The sequence below is a fragment of the Trichinella spiralis genome, assembly GCF_000181795.1.
Source record: "Trichinella spiralis strain ISS 195 chromosome Unknown Scfld9, whole genome shotgun sequence".
NCBI lineage: Eukaryota > Metazoa > Nematoda > Enoplea > Trichinellida > Trichinellidae > Trichinella > Trichinella spiralis.
The window spans coordinates 4,984,962-5,006,378 of NW_003526948.1; the positions used below are offsets into that span (position 1 = coordinate 4,984,962).

The 21,417-nt window shown below is 31.9% G+C and overlaps 5 protein-coding genes across 5 annotated transcripts; 3 read left to right on the forward strand and 2 right to left on the reverse strand.

Moving 5' to 3' along the window:
• Nucleotides 1–4,533: 4,533 nt before the first annotated feature.
• Nucleotides 4,534–7,727, reverse strand: Tsp_12063 (conserved hypothetical protein). The gene is made up of 6 exons (XM_003372050.1): nt 7,638–7,727; nt 6,623–6,770; nt 6,339–6,550; nt 5,056–5,146; nt 4,715–4,789; nt 4,534–4,658 (listed from the first exon to the last, which is right to left on the reverse strand). The coding sequence occupies exons 1-6, from the start codon at nt 7,725–7,727 to the stop codon at nt 4,534–4,536; spliced, it is 741 nt and encodes a 246-aa protein (XP_003372098.1).
• A 1,158-nt stretch (nt 7,728–8,885) lies between these two features.
• Nucleotides 8,886–9,335, reverse strand: Tsp_12064 (golgi reassembly-stacking protein 2). Its single transcript, XM_003372051.1, has 2 exons — nt 9,298–9,335; nt 8,886–8,985 (listed from the first exon to the last, which is right to left on the reverse strand). The coding sequence occupies exons 1-2, from the start codon at nt 9,333–9,335 to the stop codon at nt 8,886–8,888; spliced, it is 138 nt and encodes a 45-aa protein (XP_003372099.1).
• Nucleotides 9,336–10,883: 1,548 nt separating this feature from the next.
• Nucleotides 10,884–14,485, forward strand: Tsp_12065 (protein MAK10). Its single transcript, XM_003372052.1, has 9 exons — nt 10,884–10,934; nt 10,989–11,156; nt 11,342–11,407; nt 11,769–11,974; nt 12,471–12,668; nt 12,815–13,011; nt 13,117–13,232; nt 14,138–14,218; nt 14,372–14,485. The coding sequence occupies exons 1-9, from the start codon at nt 10,884–10,886 to the stop codon at nt 14,483–14,485; spliced, it is 1,197 nt and encodes a 398-aa protein (XP_003372100.1).
• A 950-nt stretch (nt 14,486–15,435) lies between these two features.
• Nucleotides 15,436–18,338, forward strand: Tsp_12066 (hydrolase, HAD superfamily). The gene is made up of 7 exons (XM_003372053.1): nt 15,436–15,579; nt 15,652–15,774; nt 16,154–16,243; nt 16,337–16,747; nt 16,854–16,963; nt 17,702–17,824; nt 18,209–18,338. The coding sequence occupies exons 1-7, from the start codon at nt 15,436–15,438 to the stop codon at nt 18,336–18,338; spliced, it is 1,131 nt and encodes a 376-aa protein (XP_003372101.1).
• A 1,197-nt stretch (nt 18,339–19,535) lies between these two features.
• Tsp_12067 (conserved hypothetical protein) lies at nt 19,536–20,478 on the forward strand. Its single transcript, XM_003372054.1, has 4 exons — nt 19,536–19,612; nt 19,761–19,898; nt 19,939–19,984; nt 20,362–20,478. The coding sequence occupies exons 1-4, from the start codon at nt 19,536–19,538 to the stop codon at nt 20,476–20,478; spliced, it is 378 nt and encodes a 125-aa protein (XP_003372102.1).
• The last annotated feature ends 939 nt before the right edge of the window (nt 20,479–21,417 follow it).

The following is a 21,417-nucleotide window of genomic DNA, read 5'->3' on the forward strand; positions in this document are numbered from 1 at the left end:
TTTTACATTCTTTATATGTAAGCATCATTCAGTTGGACGTGCTTTATTATAAAGTAGCTTCTTGTTTCAATGTTTCGACAAACTTTTTGCCTTGTCTTTTGAAAACCGCGTTTCCGTTAAAAGGTATTAATGTCATCATTATGAGCAGTACGTACAGTTTGTGAGTCATTTTTTATAATTCATTCATTCAGTTCTGAAAATTATCTAATAGCTGTGAAGAAGAAGGTGATCTAGTTTTTATTTTTCAAATGCAGATAAGGTGGCAACAATTTTGCTATTATAATGCGCTTCACTGGTTCACCGCATTTATTTTGCGCGTTTGGCACTGTCCATGATTGTTGCTTTTGAGTTCTTTTTCCGTGAGATTACTTGAAAAGCAGTTTATAATTCAGTTTAATTTTTTCTAATTTAAAAGCTTCCTATACTACAATTGCTATTAAGACTTTTGAAACATTAATTTTCGCATATTTTCATGGCCAGCTGCTGCCTGCCTATTTGATCAGTGAAAGTTCTTTGTGCAGTAGGTTGATTATTTTGTTCACTTTTTGTGTGAGAGTTTTTTATTTACAAGAATTTCAAAGCTCTTATGCATATTGTATGTCCTTGAAAAAAATAATCACAAACACACACAGTTGCAATTATGTATTGAAAAATTACAATTATACAAAAAAAATCAGCGAAATATGTGCTAAGTTTAGTTGTGGGGTTTTCACTTGTGTTCTCAGAATGGAGACTGTTGCATTAATTTTGTTTCTTTTTTTTGTAATTTCAACAAAGCATCATTATTCATTTTGTTGGATTCTACTTTGAAAGAAATTGATTTTGGCGCATTATTCGAGGTCGAATAAGCAATTGATGAGAAGCTGTTTATTGCATTGTGCTATGTGTGCATGTTAATATTTCGTTGCTGTTTTCCCAAGTTTTGTGGAAAATTTGAAACATCAAAATTGTTGAAGTGAATTTCAATATAGCTGCACCATTGCAACAAGCATGGAGAAAAAAGTCAGAGGTTTTTGTGAAATGGATTGTTTTCGTACAATGTGCAAGTAGTTGATTCGTCGTTTTGACCCTTATTGTCCAAGTGTTGACATGTACATTTATCTGAAAACAGCTGTCCAGTGAGAGATGAATGAATTGATAGCTGACTGATTGAACGGCTTGTATATTCTGGAAGATTGGATCGGTTCAGTGAACTCACTTCCGACGGTCAAGTGTCATTGGTAAATGATTTCACCGTCTCTGCAACCAACTGGACGTTGGTGGCTACGGCACGAGTTTATACTGCGATTCGTTGACATTTAACCTTGGCAACAGTGGAACATTGGGACACTCGATTCCAGTGTAAATCTGTTTCTATTTTCAGTGGAAGAGATTCAATTTTCTTGGAAACGTGAACCAACAGTTTCAGATATTTTCTCTATGAACTTTTAGCACTTTCTTATTATCAGAGCAGATTTTCAATTGTTGCAATCTTCTTCCAAACCACCATTTTCTTTTTCAATGCGAATAGAATAGCAAGAAAATATTTGTTCAATTGTGAAGAATTGTGGGGCCTGGTGATAAAGACGTTCGTTTAGTCAGTTTATCGAACACCGTCATTTAGCTGATTAAAATATAATTGTGAAAATTTTTCATGCCGCTGTAACAATAATAAAGCTATTAGACAGATTTTAATGAATATTTTAGATAAATAAATATCTTAGATTATGAAATCAAATATTTACAAAAAAATTAAATGAAGAAACGTTGTAGCATTTAGACTTTCAGTTAATTTCCAAAGCATGAGAATACCAAAATTCCAACGAAGGATCAGTTTTCGCATCTTCTATTTCAGCAGCATTTATCCGTATGCGCAAATTTGAATTGACGCGAAACTGAACTTGTCTATTATCTCTTTTGTTTTTCCGAGGTTGTGGAATTTATCTAGTACGGTTCGTTATTTTCCATATTAAATAAAATGTGCAATATAACTGAAAATTTATTTTACGTAGAATGTAGATTGATTTTGGTACATAAACAATTTATTCTTTTTTTCAAAATCATATCTTTGCAGTTTCAATGGCCATTATTAATACTATGCATGTAATCGAGGAATTATTTTCAAAAAACCACACATCCATTTACATTTCAATTTAACATTGAATGCACTTTGTGGGCAGAATCGAAATTAAAATAAGTACAGAAAAGTTAAAGTGCACTTAACGAACCTCTGTCTTTGTTCACAGTTGTTATTATTCATTTTCAGTTATTCATCTTCGACAATCTTCTAACACTAATTATTATAATGAAAAAATATGCAGTTAAAAATGTAAATTCTTCACACTTAGAAAAGATTGTACTCTTTCAAAAGTGTTTGTTTACTTTAAAAAGTAATCATATTTTTACCACAGCGCACTGGATAAAATTACACGCGGGAAAATGTTTTGTGATGCGTGCTATTTGTCAAATTTTGATTTCATTTTAATGGTCAGTTTTCTGATATTCAAAGCTTTACAATTTTATGATATTTATGTGGTAAAATTAATTACAATTAATTGTTTAATGAAATTCAGTGAAATGGTGAATACACGTGATCTTTCTTACTAATAGCATCCATAACTTCTAAATTCAATTTATACTTTAATTTAAACTTATATTTAACTTCATCAAATTAAGAAACAAATTAATAGAAAGCAAACTTTTGAACAAGGTCTTTGAAATGCTCAATAGTATACACGCAATAAACCAAGTCAGTTTAAATTAAAGTAAAGCGAATTTCTTAGATTTGATCAGCAGTTCTATGAATATAATTAATTATACACAAAAATGAAACCACAAGCAAATTTGTTAATAAACTTATAATTTTAAATTGCTAGTCAGCTTTTAAACGTATAATTTAGCTACTACTAATATACATGTAGAAGATAAACAGTAAAGCTTAGAATAAAAAAGTGACCATTAAAAAGAAACCAAAATTTGACAAATAGAATGCATGAAAATGACAACCAGTAAAATTTAGATTCCCAACAGCGAGTAAAATTCATCGCAACAACAACTAATGAAATTTAGCCGCCGTGTAAACCAATAAAATTTAAAACCAATCAGAGTTCTACGAAAAATTTACAACCAATCAAAGTGTGAAGCGGCATGTCTTTGATGTATACTCGGGGTCTACCCCGTTTTTTGCTCACGCTAAAGAAAGATTTCTTTCTGAAAAACATTAAAATATACATGTATTTTCTGCTGAAACGGAGTTCAATTTGAAATACACCATCATACAGTATGCAGTGATATCATGGCAGTGGTACTGTAAGCAGGACTGGTTTCTTTAAAATGACCAAATTTTTAAGGATGCTTTCTAGATTTTTCAAAATGGTTACTATTTTTTGAATATTCACTTGGAAAAGTAGATTTGGTGATAAAAATAAATTCTAGAAATTCATTCGTCAAGGTTTTAATTAATGACAAATTTTAACAGTTATGGTTGTTTTTAACAAATCACATTATTTAATTTTAGGATCAACGGATGTGATCAATTTAGTCAGTTTATTAAAACATTGGTGATTAGAGAATAATTTGTAAATTAAATTAACGCCTAATCAAGTATTACTGTAAAATACAGTTAAATAATCTGTTACATTTCAAATTACTTAAAAACGTGCAAAATGTCAATACTTTTTACATAATATTGAAACCTATAAATACTGTTCTTTAATGCAGTTTACAAATCAATTATTATCACATTTTTGATGTAAATGATGAAGGGTTTAAATACCACGTAGGAAAACAGGAAACTGAACCTATGCTGAATGCTTGGCGCTCAATTCATTGCGTGTTTCTATAAGTTCTCGATACTTTTGCAATTAAGAGATACGCTAGTTCACATTCGCTTCACATTTAGTTGTACTGCTAAAGCGTTCGCTTGCATATTGCATTTCGTGATTGTGTACATAGAAAAATTTTTTTAAGTTGACATTTCGCTTCTCTATATTAGCATAACCAGTTTTGTTTTGCTTCAATTCTTAAGTAGATATAGTACCGATTCGATGCAACTATATTGAATTTGTTGCGAGATGCGTATTGTGACATTCATCTTGATTTGTAAGGAAATCAGCTTATTTAGGACACGGTATATGATTTTGAAGATACAAGGGAATTGTTTATGTGCAACTGAATTCTAAGATTGACGCAAGCCATTGGGCGTTGTTTTGGAAGGCATGTGTTGTGGGAATAGAGACACGGGGGCAGGGTTAACATAGAAAAAATATTGAAATATATAATTGATAAAAATTAAACTTTTTGCATATAAGTAAGTTAGTTTGGAATTATAACCTTGAAGTTCTTCTCCTTCATGATAAGGATGATGACATGAATGAAAAGATAAAAGAAGGCGTTACATTTTGGTGATTGAAATCAATGTAGTGACCTCATTTTATTTTCAAAGAAAGTGAAGTTATTGGACATATATTTTTGATCCACAGATGTTTCTTCTTGTCCATTGTCATTTATACCAGTCTCAGTTACGGACTTCACTATCTAAATTTCAGTGTTCAACTATAAATGAAGCTGGTTTTGCTTATTTCTGAAATAAAAAGTACCTTCTGATTCTTCCTCTGTTCTGATAAACGTGCGGAGCGAGAGCCCTTCTTCATGGCATATCAACTTCATTTTCACCTCGCCTAACAATAAATAATATTAAAGTTGTGAAAATAATGTGGGTACTCGAAATACTTACTACTGAAATTCAGGTTAATTTGTTTTGTTTTATGCATCATATCTTCTGCAACCATTTCCAATTTTATTACCACCTCTGAATATTATTATGTAGATTTATTTTATTATACGTAAATAATCATTATTTACTGAATTCATTAGATGAAGAAAATCAGAAATATTCTATCAAGTGAATGCTATTACTTAATTCTTAAATAGGGTTTCATGATCGTGTATGTGTTGGAAATATTCAACATGCTAGTGTAACAGATCATCAGTTTCAGTACATGAATATTAGTTTTGAACGCAAACTTGCTTATTTTAAACGTGAACACCAAACGAATCATGTTTAATAATGCTTACTTTTTTTACCATCGATCGTTTCCGTTGTCATTTTCAGGGTGTCTTTTTCACCCATCATTAGCGATATTCCGTTTTCTGTGAAGCGAAACAGCTGAAATTCGGACATTGTAATGAATACTATAATACCACTGGAGTGAAAGTATACCGTGACAAGGTTAATGATTTTAAAGTACAATTTACTTTGAGGTTTTCTGATTTCTTAAATTAAAATTATTTTAATGAAATTATAGTTGAAATCTTTATTTATGGTTTTATTCAAATTTAGAAAATGTTTTAATTTCTGTTGTTGTATTCGAACAAAGCGAACATATCATGCGGAAATGAAAAATTTAGTACTTGAAAATGAGATTGGTTTCTGTATGGAATTGAATTTTCATTATTTTCTTTCTTTTCTTTTTTGAATAGTTTTCATGTCTTGAATTTAGTTGCATTAAAAATCTTTTAATTGTAATTAATTACTAATGCATAAAATTTTTGTAAAATAAAGTTGTGAAATATCCTTTTAATTTCCTTTTATTAGGTTTCTTACGTTTCAATACTTTACTTTTCTGTTTTCTTTGGTTTATTTTTTTATGGTAATATTTGAGAAGTTGTGTATATTTCTTGATCTATTGTGCTTTTATTATACTGCATTGTAATGTAATGTGGTAGTATGCTGTCGGAATTAGAAATTTAATGCCGCAAAATAGCATAGGGTTTATTTAGCTTCTTATATTATCAGTTATCAAGTGCAGCTAGTTTTACCTGGTTACTTATTACTGTACATATTGACGACTCATAAATTTATGCTTATGTATTGGTGAAGCGTGCCGTACGTTTTGTTAGCTACGTGTTTTCAGAGTCATGTCAGACCACAGCAGTGCAGTGTTTACGTGTTTACACTGCCAGTTTAATACCTCTGAGATCTGAGATGTTTCATATATTCTCCGTTGGCCGCGCATTTATATAGATTAAGTTCCTGAATGGCCTTTTGAATATATTTTTGATCACATAACATTGCAATATATAACATTCTTTCCCCCTAACGTTCATTGTCTAGCCTGTGAAAAGCGGTGGAGAGTGGTTTCCAAACGACATGCTAGCTCTTCCTCATCACTCCCTGCAATAAGGTTTCCATCAAAATACGGCTTGAATGCTAGCAACAGTTTTGTCAATGATATTTTGAAAAATTTCAGGAGCAGCGCTGATGCCAAATTGTAAGCGTTTGGCTCGAAAAGTGCGCAAGTATGCATGCTTTCTTAAGCATTATTTACGGTGTATTTGTCATCTCCTCATATGCATACTCTTCCGTCAGGATTTACTGGTGTAGAAATTAAAGATGACCAAATTGGATGATTCACTGGTTCTAGAATTCCTTGCTCAATTAGCTTATCCAGTTCTGTATCAGTTTTTTCTTTCATTGCATGGGGAACCTTTCGTGCCTTTATGCAAATAGGGGTGTCGTTTGGATCGAACTTTAATGTGACTGATTTTCCAGTGTACTTATTCAATTTCTCTGTGAATGCAGATCAGCATTTTTATAACACTTCTGACATTGGTAGAGAATTTGGTATCAAATGATGTATACCACTTATATTTATGCCAAGAGGTTCAAACCGGTTAAGTCTGAGTAGATTTAGACGGTGTTCCTTCATGACAATAAGAGTCACTGTGCGATGGATATTTCCATATTGCACATTCACTAAACAAATTCCTTTCACGTTTACCAATTCACCCTGAAAAGTTGCCAATTTGAGAACAGTCATTTCCAACTGAAATTTGCTGCTTGTGACTACTTTCAGAAAACGTATTCAGAAACAATAGCGAATTCTGAACCAGTGTCGATTTTTTTTCATGGAAAGTGATCGATCAATAGCAATTGATACTCTAATCCAGCGTTTTTCAAATGGGGTTGCGTTAGCGGTGTCCAGGGCTTTCGCGAAGTGTTGTCACAAGTGCAAACTCTCTGAAAAAAAGGTGTTGAAAAAGAAAAAGACATTTGAAAAATTATGCAGGGGTTGCGCGAAACAAAAAAGTAACATTCAGCAGATAAAAATGTTGAGAAACGCTGCTCTAATCTTTCTTGACAATACATATGATTGATGATGATGTTTTGCCAATTTGTCTGAGATTGTTGAGTAGCAGTGAATCTGGAAGCCTTGAGTTCAGATTGTTAACAGATGCCATGTCATGGATTATTATTATTATTATTATTAATACTATGATTATTTTCTCATAAGAAATTTAAAGTACTCTGAAACTTTATTTTCTATTTATTAAAAATAACGTGCACACAGTATTCGCTCATTTTACTATAATCGTCTATGGCGTGTTTTTTCTTTTAAAACGGCATTGTTCTTCTTGTTATTCTTTTTTTAAAATATGCACTCATCTGATTAGTAATGTTCTATTTGTTTCTTGATGAAACAACAGTGTTAGCCGAAAATAATTTTCTGTAAATTATTGTTATTTAAATATGCAGTATTTACCAGACAATACTACTTTTTAGGCATAAAAAATTGTTTGTTAAAAAACACTTGTAAGCACTGTCATTTTCGAAAATGCTATATGAAGCAGCTCATCTTCCTGCCAGCATTCCTTACTGTCATGATGCATGTTGAAAACAATGATGGAGCCGCTTTTGTTGTCTGCTTTTCACCTGCGGTAATTCTGATCAGTGTTTTATTGCGCATGCTTCCAAAAGAAAGCTGACCAACAGACGGCTATCATGTATGCCACTGATTTTGCAGTAGTGTGAACAACTAGAAATTAAACTAAACGACCGTTTATTTATAAACTGTTTTGTTTTCAATATTTGATTTCTTTAAAAGTCATCAGATTTTTACCGACGTGTCGATATATTAATCACAAATTTCACTTATGTACAACAATTGTCAACTTACCCTTTCAATTCAACCCCATTTCCATTGCTTGATTATTTTATTTTAAAATAAAAAAGTCTGTTCTTCAATTGATATATACTGCGCCATACATAGGTACAGTAGCGATGTACTGTATGATATATAATATGTAAACATATGTCTTAAAATTATAGGTGCATTAGTTGAAATATTTCACGTAAATTTTTTAATTTTGAGATTCACGAAATCAATATCAAAGACCTTATAAAATTCCAAGGCCAATCAGAATAGGATGGAAATTTTTCTTATGAATTTGAAATGAACTATTAGAAATCCTTGTGTCAAAAGTATTTTAAATATTCTGCATTCTGCAATAATATATGCATATAATCAAGGGCGTTGATAAGTCTAATTTGTAGGGAGGAGCGCATATAGTATCCAGAGGATTTATCATGGTCATGTATTATTTATATATTATACATATCAGTCTGACGAGAAACAAAATAGTGCAATTTTTTTATTCAAAAAAAAGTGGAATGTCAAGCAGGTATTTTCGAAAACATGCAAATAAATAATTTTAATTGGATTTCAAACGAACGGCACGTTTCAATTCCGTTTGAGACTGAACTTGTCTATTACGCGGTCAATATCAATGGAAAAATCAGATTGAATGTACATTCTTGCAAGTCTGTTCAGTCGTTCTGTCATGGCAGTCCGGAAATAGTTTTTTTATATATTTCAGTGCAGTAAAACTTCGTTATGCGCTGGCTCAAGCGATTGGGAAAGTGACGAAATTTTGTAGAAGTAAGGACACATTTGAGTAATAATCTTTAGGGCAAAATGCTACAGGGGTTGACCTAATTTTCCTGACAAACTCCGCCTACTTTTTCACAGTAAATTTCATTGGTTGCTGCTCTGATGCACGCATCTAAATTGCATTTGTTTTCGCTCTTACTCATTTTATATGGAAAATACTGATTTTTTTAGCATTTAAATCCTCCCATCAAATGGATTGTCCCCGATGTGCCCTGTTCGCTTAGGCAATTTGGAGTTAAGCACTCCCTTCTCTTTGCAACCTAATCCCACCAAACTGACAACCAATGAAATTTTGCTGGGCGTATCAGAGCATCAACGAATGAAATTTAGATGAGAAAAAGTAGGCGGAGTTTTTTGAGGAGAAATCTGTACTAGACTATTTCTGCTTTGTTATTAGCTGTTGACTTAATTTCGTTTCTATTTCTGCATGCCATTTGTGCTTTGTCATGCTTGCTTTGCTTTTCTGCTAAATGCAAAGTCAACAACATCAATCCTACTCTGTTCTTCGCTGTCTTGGCTTTGATTTCTACTTATTGCGACATATCTTGCGGTGATCTGTCTAAGTATCAGTTTTCTGAAAACTTACACAACTGTGTAAATGCAAATTGTCTGTAATAATTCCATTGTGAGACTCTGGAAATTATGGGCCCATAATTAATAAGTAAGTTTCATCTTTTACTTTATTCACGTTTTTTTCAATGAATACAATGTTCACACATTTCATTCATTAGTTTCAGAGTAAAATTAATGTAGAATTCATCCATAAGTTTTAAGGTGAAAATTCATAATATGTAAAAGTGATGAACGAATGAGCAGCTACGCAGAAAATTGTAAAATGGCGCATTTGCATTTAAAAAATCAAGAAAGACAATAAACATTTTTGATTACGTTCAAACGTGTTATAATCTGTTGCTAAAAGACTGCCTATCAACAATATCATGGCTAATTTTTACAAAGTGTTTTAATTGTTATTTTTTGTTTCATAGCATGATATTTTTTCGAAAAATAAATTTTATTTTATTATTATATTTTTACAATATGTATTTTTTTACAAATAAAAACCATCGATTTGAAATCAAAACAATTGTGCATATGTACTTGTTTATTATAATGATATACTGTAAGTACTATGTTGAGTTCTACGCATCCCATGATGTAGTTGATCCACAATGATGATCTAGTTGAAGTGTAATTAAGATGAAATGGGACTTATATATTTATTAGATGAAATTTGTTTTATTTCTTTCACTTCATCTTTGAAATCAATTTACGTAATACGCAACCATGTTTTTTTTCAGTAATTTGTAAATTCTTATATATGTATACATTTATTATAGGATTTTTAAATTGAGGATGTTGCCTTCAGTTTTTCTAAATATTTTTGTAAGTTTGAATTTGCTAAAATACATTTTTTTAGTATGGTGTTTTCTTTAAAGATGTTCCTAGAAGTAAATATTTTACCAATTTGAAATAAATTTTGCAGGGAGCATATTATTCGAACTGTTATTTTTAGTTTGAAATTGTTGGAAAGAGACCATCGTGCCGTCGATAATGAGTCAATTTCTGTTAACTAGCGATTACTTACCTACCAGCTCGGACTGCCATGAATATTTGAGTTTGTCTAATGACAGCTGGATAGATATACACGAGTGGTTCAAAGGAGAAGCCGAACGTAACTGTTACTTTACACTTAAAACCCGGTTCTATTTCTATTTTTAGGTCTAGCGGTTGGCGAAATCGTAATGCCATCTGAGTATTAATATTTAATCATATTATTATAATTCTTTTCTGTTTAATGACTTACTTAATGTTTTCTTTTTAGATTTCTTTTGTCCAAAACTGTATCAGTGTTAGATATAAACAATGGTAAACTTTATTCATATGAAGAAATAGATCCAATATTATCGTGGTATTATAAGCTTGCTGTGAAGGTTTGTAATTAGTTATAATTTATTATCTGTGGGTTTTGTCTTATTCGTTTAATATCTGAAGAATATTAATAATTGAAGTGCTGTGGATCAAGAATCTGCTAGGTCATATTTTGTGTTTAAAAATTGATATTTTATTTTTGTTACGATGTACCGTATGCAATTATCAAGTTCAAATTTATATTATCGAAAAATTTGTATTAAAAAAATTTAATTTCAGAAAGGTCAAGTTTTGCTGAAAGATATGCCGCATGAAGAATTGATTAAAGTGTTTGATGCAATTTTTGTTACCATGGTATGTATTTTTATTTCTTTATGCGTAATCGCTTATGCGTTTGGTTTTGTTCAGGTTTCGTGGATGATAAATTACCATGTTATGGATGGCATTTTCAGAAATTTGTACTTGCATCATCCAGGCAATATTGAGTATACGTATTTATCAGCATATTGTAATCTGGCTCTTAAGTGCATTTCGCTCATCATTTCCATTCTACGCAGAGGAGGAGTTTGTGATGAGGTAGTATTTTTATAATTACGATTGCAGGTTGCAGCAGATTCAATTTTTGAAACATTAATGGATTTTTTATTTATTTTAATCAATATGTATTCATTTTTATGTATTGTAATGAATGATGGTTGCCGTTTGTAGTTTTCCTTTTATCATTTTGTCTGTATAAGTTTGCAGTAAATTATCAATTTTAGCAAGACTTTCATTACTTGCCATTACCATCTGACATTATTACTGGAAATCTTCACTTGGCAGCTCATGTTAGTGCTGCAGATGTCATTTGCCAAGCCTGCCAAGCTGATACACAAGCCTACAACCAAGCGCAGGTATTAATTAATATTTATTATGATTATTACAATATTTTTTGCTGCTTTGGTAAATGTTGTTTGTTTTTTCAATGCGTTATTGTGAAATGTTGCTTGGTGGTACATGTAAACATTAAGTAACTTGTTGCACGCAAACATTTCGACTTGATATTTGAGAAAAAATTGCATATTGCAGTAATACTAGGCAATTATTAACATTATTATTATTGTTTAATTGTTTAAGTGTATAATTGTTATTTTATTAACATTATGTTATATTTGTTGAGAGAATGTTTGTTTTATGATAAAATTTTAGTCAGATTCAAAACAGCATCCGTCGCCTGCCGCAGAACTCGCCGTAAGAGAAATTTTGCTTTGTTCTCATATTCTGGTCATTTTTTTCGAATTTCTAATATTTAGTCAAACCAATTATCTGAAATTCGATCGCGCATTTCTTTTCTGTTGCAGTTCTACTACGTATTGCACCATTGCAGTAACACGAAATGCGAAAACGTGGATGAGGTATTTTACAGTTTATTTATTTATTTATTTATTTTAACAACCTGTTTCAGTTGTTTGATGAAATGCTTTCAAAAAGCAACATGAACGTAAGACATTCGAATTACATATGCCATCGGCTGCTTAAACGCATAGAAACGAATGCTAGTCAGGCAGACGGATACACAGACAAAGGCAGAATTCTGATGGAATTGTAACTTTTTGTAAAGAAATTGTATAATTCCTTTTTTCAGATTATATCCCTAATTTGCCATTTATGGCACCGAATTCGGCGTATGCGAATTATATGGAGAAGAGTCGCACTTGTTTTGTCACCATGCATGCTAGTGTAAATTATATGAAATTGTTGCTGATAAGAATCGATTTGATGATGGATTTTCAAGAGAAAAAGAAAGCTAGTCTTTTTGAAAATTTAGTATTTATTTTTGAAACATTCCTTTTTTCAATGAATTGTAGTTTTGTACATTTTCTTCTAGACTGCGTTTATTCATTCTTGCAGAGGAGAAGCGGATCCATTAGTCAGATCACTGATGCAAGTAAGTAATGTGGAAATGAAATGCGGACGGATGTCGTTTAATCAGTTGGCTTTATTTTTGAAGATTATGTTCAATCCTGGCAATTATGAAAGAAGTGCATTTGATTTTCAAATTCTCACATCAATGTGCGACTTTTTGGGACCTGCAACAATGCTGAAATTGTAAGTACATTTAATTTGTACAGTATGGAAAAATTCGATAAATCATTTCTTTTCCAATGTTCAGTTGTGTTGATTTTATAAAAGAAAGGGAAAAGCATGCTTTTGCACATTTTTGCAGCAGCAGTTTTATGTGCGTGCTATTCTAGGTCGGAACGCATAAACAGATCGGCTAATTATGGTCCATTTCGCGACATTCTCAATAAATCAGCTGCGGCATTTCCTGAGTTGTATCGAGCTTATGGATACAATGATTCACGCAGAATTTATCATCTTAGAAAATCGTTGATCACATTCAGAAATTTGATGAACAGCGTAAACAATTTTATCATAATATTTGAATTAGGTTTTTTGATGATGTGATGGTTTAATCTTTTTGTTCAGGCAAAAAATTTGGATAATATTCTGACTAAAAATGAAACCAATTTGGAAAATTACGGGCAATTTTCAGCATTTTTCGAGCACATAATGTTGGACATTGTTCGTGAAATTTCTCTCAACGCTTTGGCATTGAAACTCTACGAACCTTACGATCTGTTGTTTGTCTTTGAATTTCTTCACAAGAAGGTGATCAATCGAAAATTGGAAATTCTACGACACGTTCAGCATTGCACAGTTGAAACCAATTTTAAATCAGGTATATATTATTTATTTATTTATTTTATGATGATTGTTTTTTTTGTCTTTTACAGAAGAACATACTACTCCTTTCTATTTCCCGTGGCTTTATTATGAAGAACTGATCTCAGCAGAAATTGTGGATGTATACTTTCTGGTCTGTATAATAATTTATTTATTGCCTAGTATTGAAAAAGGTTATCAATTTTTATTTTTTTTATTCTTTCTGTTCTGTAGTTCACTGCATACATGAATAGTATGACTGAAATCAAGTTGCCTTACTACTTCAAGAAACCTGATGATTTGGAAATTCATTTTAAGCGAAAATTTCCCGAAATAGTTATACTTAACGATTATTTGTCGTTTGGCTTGAAAGAGTACACGTATCAGTGCTTGTACATAATATTTATTATTTTAATTGACAGTTATTTTTAATGGACAGTTAATTGCTTTTGGTAACAGGCATAAAAGATCAACTGCGGAGGACATTGCTGCGCTTCAGTCGTGCTGCAAACCGTTTGAATCACCGGATATTCCATTCAAGTCAAATGAGGTAATGCTATTTGTGCTTGCTTGTTCAATCTTTCAAATAAGCACACATTGAAGTTATTTTCTGAAAAAAGAAACAAAATTTTCACTTTATGTTTTTCTTTTACTATTTATCATATTATTTGTTTTGATTTGGATTATAATATTATTTATTTGTAACTTATGCTCAATTTAATCAAGTTTTAATTTCATTGATTGTTAAGTGAAATTTGAAATAAATATTTTTCGGTTACATTTGTAAATGAAAATTTTTAATCAATTTGTATTTCGTATATTGTGTATTTTTTGCATATGAATAATTTCAGTTTGCGAGATTGGAAACGTTAGCAAACAAGAATCGTGTATTAGCGAATTTGATGTGCAATGCAAAGGACCGATTTCTACCGGTAAGCATTCTTTTGTACAACAAGCATTGGATGTTTTCTATAGTTTCTACAGTATGTTCATTTTTACATTTTTTTAAACGGAAATAGGATGGAGAGGCAATTTCGGCAGTAAATATTGCATTGTCAATCATATATTTGGTTGTTTGTTTGCAGGTTGGTTTTGAAATAAATCCCAGCGTGCATTACCTGTGGCCGTTGATAAAAATTCGTGATAAGAATCAGAAGACAGTTGACCCTAAGGCGAAAGACCAGGCAAAGAAAGAATAACATTTGACAAGAGCGTTTCTGTTGTGGAATATTTTATTTTGTTTGCATTTTGTGACGTTGAGCATTCGGTACGGTATCTCCGCCGTATATATGTGATTTTGAAAATGCGTCCAGTTGTGTTGTGTGTTTTTGGTAGTTGCGCGCCCATTTAGGCACATCAACAGTGTGCAGTGTTCTTTGAAGTATAATAAAAAGTTTGCAGGCACTTCTGGCTATGGATATGCACTGTCCATGCGTTGGACATTTTTGGCACAATGTTCTTCTTGGTTTTATGATAATTCGTCCTGATTTTTCAGTTTTCACCAATCGAACCAGAACATAGCGCGAACATTTTCATGCACCGATTCTCTGTTTTAGGCAGAATAAATGATTAAATTGATATTTGAAATTTTGGAAAGTTCACATAGAAACTTTTTAAATAAACTTGAAATTTAACAACTCATTTTTCACTCAACAACTCAGCAGAATATCATAGAAGAGGGAAGAAGAAATTTTTTTATCAGAAATGCATGGTTTTCTGTCTTCCATTATTATTTATTATTAAGTTCGAGTGATTTGAATATTAAATTTAAGATTTTGCGTTTTATTTTAATTTAAATGTCGTTCATTTTGAGGGATAATCTTGACTTCTTATTACAGCAATACCGTAGGAAATTGTTAATGCTTTATTATCTTGTAATACTGTAATACTGTATTCGATGAATTTACTTTTGGGTAGATCGTCGGTTCTAGTGGTGAAAGATTTGTAAGACCAGTTTGAATTTTATTTTATTATTTTTATTTTATCATTTTCCATGTTAGGTTTTGTTCTTTATCATATTATTCAATATTACTGAAGTAATTCTTTGATGTGTAAATGATATATTTCAACGTTGTCATATTCTTTTATGGGAATAATTTGTTTATATGCATTGTTTATGTTTAGGTATACATCAGTCAGTTTTGCTGAAATGTCTGGATATTTGTCGATAACGTCTGTTGCGAAAAGTTTGTGCGATTCGTTGACCAAGAACAGTTCAGTGATAATTCCTGATCCAACTCTGTTTTGCCAAAAATGGATAACGTTGAAGCGCGCATTTCCGGACAAACTACAGGTATCATTTTCAAGTTTATTTTATTGAGATAATTATTATCATTATTACAAATTATTCACTTTTTGTGTTTAGGTTGTTTCTGATTTTGACAAAACTCTCTCAAAATATCAACTGAAAAATGGTGATTTGGCTTGGTCAACACATGACGTTGTCGAGCACAGCATATTTCAGACAGATAAGGAAATTTTTGCGCAGGTACTTTCTTGTTTGTGGTAGTTTGTTTTCCAAGTAAATAATTAGAAGTTTAGTTTAACAGTTTGCGAGAAAAATATTATCCAGTTGAATTTGATCCTCACATGAGCGACGAAGATAAAATTCCATCTATGGAACATTGGTAGGATGTATTGTTTTTTTTTCTTTTTCTTTCTCAGTATAATTATTTCGATGGAAAGAATTATCAGTTAATGGAATATTGAAAATCATCTTCAAAAGTGTCAATGGTGGAAAAGTTTTGATTTGTAATTTTAATGTATAAATTAACGTTTTGATTTGTAAAATATGAATTTAATGTAACATTTGAATATTGTTTTTCGGTTTTGCTTTTGTAGACGTTGAAAAAAGCGTTGATTTTCAGGTGGAAAAGCTGTCACGACCTGATTGTGAAGTCGAAAATCAAGGCCAGCTGTTTGGAAGCTTTCACTGCGAAATCAAAGTTAATACTCAGGTTTGTACGTTGCTTGTGAATTTTTTAATAACTTCTTCCAAAAGGAAGTCTGTTTCTAGAAGGGAAGTTTCTGTGTTTTTCGACATCTTGCAGAGGAACAGAATTCCGTTCATAATTTTCTCTGCCGGCATTGGTGACGTGATTACTTACGTTTTGAAGCGACATTTGAAAGGTGTTCCAGAGAATGTTCATTTAATTAGCAACTTTTTTGAACTGAACGACGAAGTATATATTTATATATACATTTTGAAACGAACGATAAAGCTGGCCTTGCAAATGATCACTTTTACTCAATTTTCACTGCTCCGTTGCTTGCAGGGCATTGTATGCGGCTTCAAAGAACCAATGATACACACTTTCAACAAAAATGCATCGGTCATTGTTGACGAAGGGAAATGCTTTTATGAAAAAATTCACAATCGAGACTGCGTGCTGCTTATTGGCGATAGCCTTGGCGACGTTCACATGGATGTTGGTGTTGTAACGGAAAGGTGTATTTTGAAAGTTGGTTTTTTGAACGAAAATGTAAAGACATTTTGCTTTTTTCTTTGGACACTGTTTTCAAGCGAAGAAGCGTTGTTGTTGTTTTTTTATTGCTTTTCAATTCTAGTGTGAAAAGCTGAAGCAGCGTTATAAATCCGAATACGACGTGATCATATGCAACGATCAAACTTTCCGCATCCCGAATCATATCCTGCAAAGTATGCTTCACACGACTTCGTAAGTCCTCCACCAGGGCTTGTTGCGTGATTTTATTTAAGTTTATTTTATTTCTTTGTATTCTTTTCTTCAATTCTCTTTTGATGATGCGATGCTGCTTTTTATTGGGCATCATAGGCTTTTTGTGAACATTTTATGTTTTCATTTTTACACACATACGACTATCCAATTTTATACCTGCTTTGGCAGTGGAACAATGGAACTACAGTAGAAATGAATACCTGAAGATGTATTACCATTAATGGAATGTTTTTTCTCTTTTCATTTTAGCGACCAAAAATGTTTTTTTCTCGAAACACTTATAAATTTCAGCAATTCGGTTATAGTCTTGTATTTCAGTTATTAATTCTGAAATTGATCTGTGAAATTGTTTCGAATAGCACTCGCTTGCAAAGGCAGTACTGTACTTGCATTTTACAACTTTTTCAATTTTTTACTTTCTAGTATTGAAATTGTTTTAAATTATTCCTTCACCAGTGGTGACAAATTATACTGTGAAAAGAAATTGACCATATCATTGTAATCCGTGCATCGTTTTGGACCAGTCTGGTATTTTACTTTTTGAAATTCCATTTTAGAATTAGTGTTTTAATAAATTTGACATTTTCCTTTGTTTGTTCGACAATGGTTAATATGTGTTTCTGATATTTTGAAATTGAATTTGCAAGTGCAGCAATTGAAATCGCGATGGGGGAAGGTTTTCATTTTATTTCACATTGAAAAGTCATTAATTTGCAGCGGTATTGTTTTAACAAAATTCGCAACGTTGAATGGGACAGTTCATCTGGGAATCTGTTTGGCAAGTGACTGCCGTGTTCAATGCTTTTGTAGTGAATTCGCTTGTAATTTTTTTTCTTCGAAGTTCGTTTTTCTCACGTTTGGCTGTCGTTACTGTACTCACCGCTGACACTGCTCCATAACATGTATGATAAACAGTGTCGACGAATGTAACCGGTAGAAAAAGATGGCGAAACGAAAATCTAATAATCAAATTCCAGTTTGATCAAATATCGGATGCTGCTGAAATACCCAAAATACCAAAAAAATTAAAAGCAATACCCAAAATGTTGCTTATGCGGCAAAACTATTTAAAGGCGCACAAAAATATGCCACAAATTGCAAAGCATATCTTGTCTCTTTATGAAACTATTTTCTCACTAAAAGCCATTCCTTTCCTATTGTATTTCGTTTCGCCGGTTGCGTGCTGTCCACGTTTCATCTGTCGCTGAATTATCCAAATTTCAGTGAAATTTTAACAATGTACATTTCAAAAGTCGTTTCCATCCGCAACGACCGCGTTGACATCAATTCCAATACAATTGGAAATGATAATAAGAAATGGAGATGTGTGCACAGCGAGAGTGTTTCGCAGTGACAGAGAGATCACTGAATGAACAACTGAAAATGCGTTTGACAGTTCACAAAAGCAATGCTTGCTTAAGAACATTAATTGTACTGTAGAAAAGGGAAAATCAGGTAATATTAACAAATGGATTTCATTCAAAAACCTTATAATGACACCTGTTATGAGAATGCAAAAATAAATGTACTCCTAAATTGCTAGTACAAAAGGATGAAATGAAAGTTTGCATAAATCAATTTTGCTTGCTTGCAAACGCATCTACAATCCCATTTGAAGTCATCTACATTGCATATTAATCATCAGGGGCGAACGCTTCTTGGCTTAATTAACGTTGCTTACCATCGCCTCTGTAGCACTCGGCAATTAAGTTACAGTGTGTTGCGTTCAACGTTAATGCCTTTGAGCGGCTGTTAATTAAAATTTCCAGCATAATTCTTTTCATGCATCATTAAAATACAGATGTCTTCACCGTTATTTTATTTAATTCTTCAAAATTATTAATCATTACTTTTTCATTCTCACTTGGGACATTTACTTAATTGCTTTGAGCATATCTGTTTTGATTGAAAGAAGGGTAACTTACGGCTGAACATAGGGATGAATAATCAACGAGCGTTGCTTGCATTAGCAGCTTTGCTAGATTAACCAGTGTTGTTTGCTCAGACGTCTGAGTTAAGACTGTTGAAAATTTTCCTCCGGGCGAAGACATCGCATGATATATATAACGTTTTTATGCATTCGTTCAGCAGTAGTCATTTCTCATTACTCGCTGTATGATTTCACTCTATACTGTTTATTCATTTTTGCTTTCGTGTTTCGCTGCGTGCAGCAATATTAAAATGTTCTTTGAAAGCAATCCTGGATTCTGAATATCTATCTCAGAAATTACAGCACTTTTATTTACATTTATTTTGTCAGATTCCTTTATTATGTATAAGGTTAAGAAGTTAATTGACTGATGCAATTCTATTCTGATGGTTCCAGCACTTGCAATGATTAAAGCGCTTATTAGCAACTTATGTCCAACTTAGCATTTCAACGTGCTGCGTAGTTTTCGTTTTGTAACAAGCATGGAATGAAGGCAACTGACTTAAATATTTAATATTCCAGGAAAACTGGTTATAATTTTCAAAGCTACAGTTAACACTATATTTGAAGAAAAATGGTGATTATGCATTTTGGCAAAATTCACAGCATTATCATTGCATAATGCAAAGGGGGCACTATTTATCAAACGTGTATAATAATCTTCCCATAAATGTAGTGTTATCCGTGGAAGCACTACAGTGCTATAATTAAATTGCTGGATATTCTGTAAATTTCAAATCAAAAAGTTAAGAAACTGAAACGCTATTATGTAGAAACTTATTTGTGTATATTTATCAAAATACGAGAAATAAATGAGATATTCCATAATTGATGAAAATAATGCAGTTCCCGTGATAGCGATACCGTTTTGAGCATTCGCTTACTCTCTTCTACCATTGAGTTACGTGGAAGTGACGAAGTAATAAATAATCGAGCATTTTATTCAACATTCATTGATGCAAACTGTACTTTTCAAGCATTCCGGTATAACAAAAAATTTCATACTAAATACTTAAAAATAAAGTTTGACACCGCCTTTTCAAAACTTTTGTCCTAAGAGCAAAGCAACAGTTATTTACTATGCGAAATATGAATCTATTCTGAATTACAGTTGCTTTTGCACCTTTTTGTTCTATGATTGAATTGAACATTTCAATCTTCATATGTTTAATAATTCATACATTGCTAATTCATTTAATTTTATTAATTTTTCATGAATTTCAGTACTAAAACTTAAAGTTAACTAATTGACGTTGCTCTACGTTAACAGTAGAAGTGAACGTTATGCAAATTTATTTCGCAATGCTATTCGCGTTGTAGTTGAGTTCATTGTTCGTTTGTAGTAAACGCAACTTGCTGATGTGCAATGACCGCGCTGTTTAGCGTTTTCTCTGCAATGCAGAATGAAGCAGAATTTATTTATTTTATTTTTATTCCTTTAAAGTAGCTTGCTATCAGCACGATGAATAGCTGGACATCAGCGACAGGAAAACGTCCATTTAGGTTTGTTGCGTTGTTGCGAGATATGTTACAATTGCCTGAAAATATAACTGAATCTGTTTAATATTTTCAATAAAAAATAGCGTAAAGCTAGAAAAATAAGTATGATGTTAATAAAGTATTGAACCTTCAAGTTTACTAGCATTTGTTTATGTATTTCACATAAAATTCTCTGTACTGAGACTAATGTATTGTAAAAGAAACACGTGGAGAATATTTTAATCTTTGGTATTGATTTTCATTTCATTTACATTTTTTGGGTTCAGTTATGCTAAATGGAATAATTTTACGTGAGGGTTGTTTTTCAAATATTCCAAACACCCTTCTTCAAACCAAGTCAGAAGCCTATGCTAGTCCTTATTTATCATATTGACGTCAGATAACGTGCTTTCCTTTAGTGACATTTGAAGTAACTGTATTCTAGTGGCGCGAAGTGACTGAACATTTGGTAGTTTCACGTTTAATCTAAATGTCCATCCATGAAGCATGTTTTGGATTTTTGTGCTTTTACTTTTTTATCTTTAAAGTGATTTTTGATAATTTTAAGCAGCACAATTAGAAGTTGCACCCCAACGATGAAAGGACCTTTATTCAGGTCACTTGGTGTTCTCTATATTAATAATTATTACTTTAAAAGATAAATGAACACAAATATTTGATTATGAAGCTTTGTGAAAACAGATGCAGTACATGTATTTCTTTGAAACTTAATGAAAACTAGGCGTCTTTAACAGCTAATTAGCAATTTGTTTAGATCATCAGTACATCAATACAATACACCTATTTATTTTAATGTTTGTGCTAGCCGTTTATTTAATATTTATAGCCGTTTAATTCAAAATTTCAAGTAATATTTGCTCGATGAGATGAAAAAATAAAGATACGTTAAGCTAGATGGAACATTGCTACGTGAGATTTGTTTACCCAATAGCTAATTAATTTTTGCTGAAACCCATATGTGTTATCAGTAACGGTGTGTTTCTTTGCTTCACTGTCACGACTG

What these genes read in the sequence shown, in the direction of transcription:
- Tsp_12063 (XM_003372050.1), bottom strand. Translation starts at nt 7,727, where the DNA reads ATGCGCAATAAAACACTGATCAGAATTACCGCAGGTGAAAAGCAGACA. An exon ending in CAGTAAATCCTGACGGAAGA is followed by an intron (nt 5,147 to 6,338) that starts GTATGCATATGA and finishes TCCGAATTTCAG; the next exon opens with CTGTTTCGCTTCACAGAAAA. An exon ending in AACGATCGATGGTAAAAAAA is followed by an intron (nt 4,790 to 5,055) that starts GTAAGCATTATT and finishes AATAATATTCAG; the next exon opens with AGGTGGTAATAAAATTGGAA.
- Tsp_12064 (XM_003372051.1), bottom strand. Translation starts at nt 9,335, where the DNA reads ATGGAATTATTACAGACAATTTGCATTTACACAGTTGT. An exon ending in ATTTGCATTTACACAGTTGT is followed by an intron (nt 8,986 to 9,297) that starts GTAAGTTTTCAG and finishes ATTGGTTGTCAG; the next exon opens with TTTGGTGGGATTAGGTTGCA.
- Tsp_12065 (XM_003372052.1), top strand. Translation starts at nt 10,884, where the DNA reads ATGCCGCATGAAGAATTGATTAAAGTGTTTGATGCAATTTTTGTTACC. An exon ending in AATGCGAAAACGTGGATGAG is followed by an intron (nt 11,975 to 12,470) that starts GTATTTTACAGT and finishes TCATTCTTGCAG; the next exon opens with AGGAGAAGCGGATCCATTAG. An exon ending in CCTGCAACAATGCTGAAATT is followed by an intron (nt 12,669 to 12,814) that starts GTAAGTACATTT and finishes GTGCTATTCTAG; the next exon opens with GTCGGAACGCATAAACAGAT.
- Tsp_12066 (XM_003372053.1), top strand. Translation starts at nt 15,436, where the DNA reads ATGTCTGGATATTTGTCGATAACGTCTGTTGCGAAAAGTTTGTGCGAT. An exon ending in ATAAGGAAATTTTTGCGCAG is followed by an intron (nt 15,775 to 16,153) that starts GTACTTTCTTGT and finishes GTTGATTTTCAG; the next exon opens with GTGGAAAAGCTGTCACGACC. An exon ending in CGGAAAGGTGTATTTTGAAA is followed by an intron (nt 16,748 to 16,853) that starts GTTGGTTTTTTG and finishes TTTCAATTCTAG; the next exon opens with TGTGAAAAGCTGAAGCAGCG.
- Tsp_12067 (XM_003372054.1), top strand. Translation starts at nt 19,536, where the DNA reads ATGCAAAGGGGGCACTATTTATCAAACGTGTATAATAATCTTCCCATA. An exon ending in TGTACTTTTCAAGCATTCCG is followed by an intron (nt 19,899 to 19,938) that starts GTATAACAAAAA and finishes TTAAAAATAAAG; the next exon opens with TTTGACACCGCCTTTTCAAA. An exon ending in GTCCTAAGAGCAAAGCAACA is followed by an intron (nt 19,985 to 20,361) that starts GTTATTTACTAT and finishes CCTTTAAAGTAG; the next exon opens with CTTGCTATCAGCACGATGAA.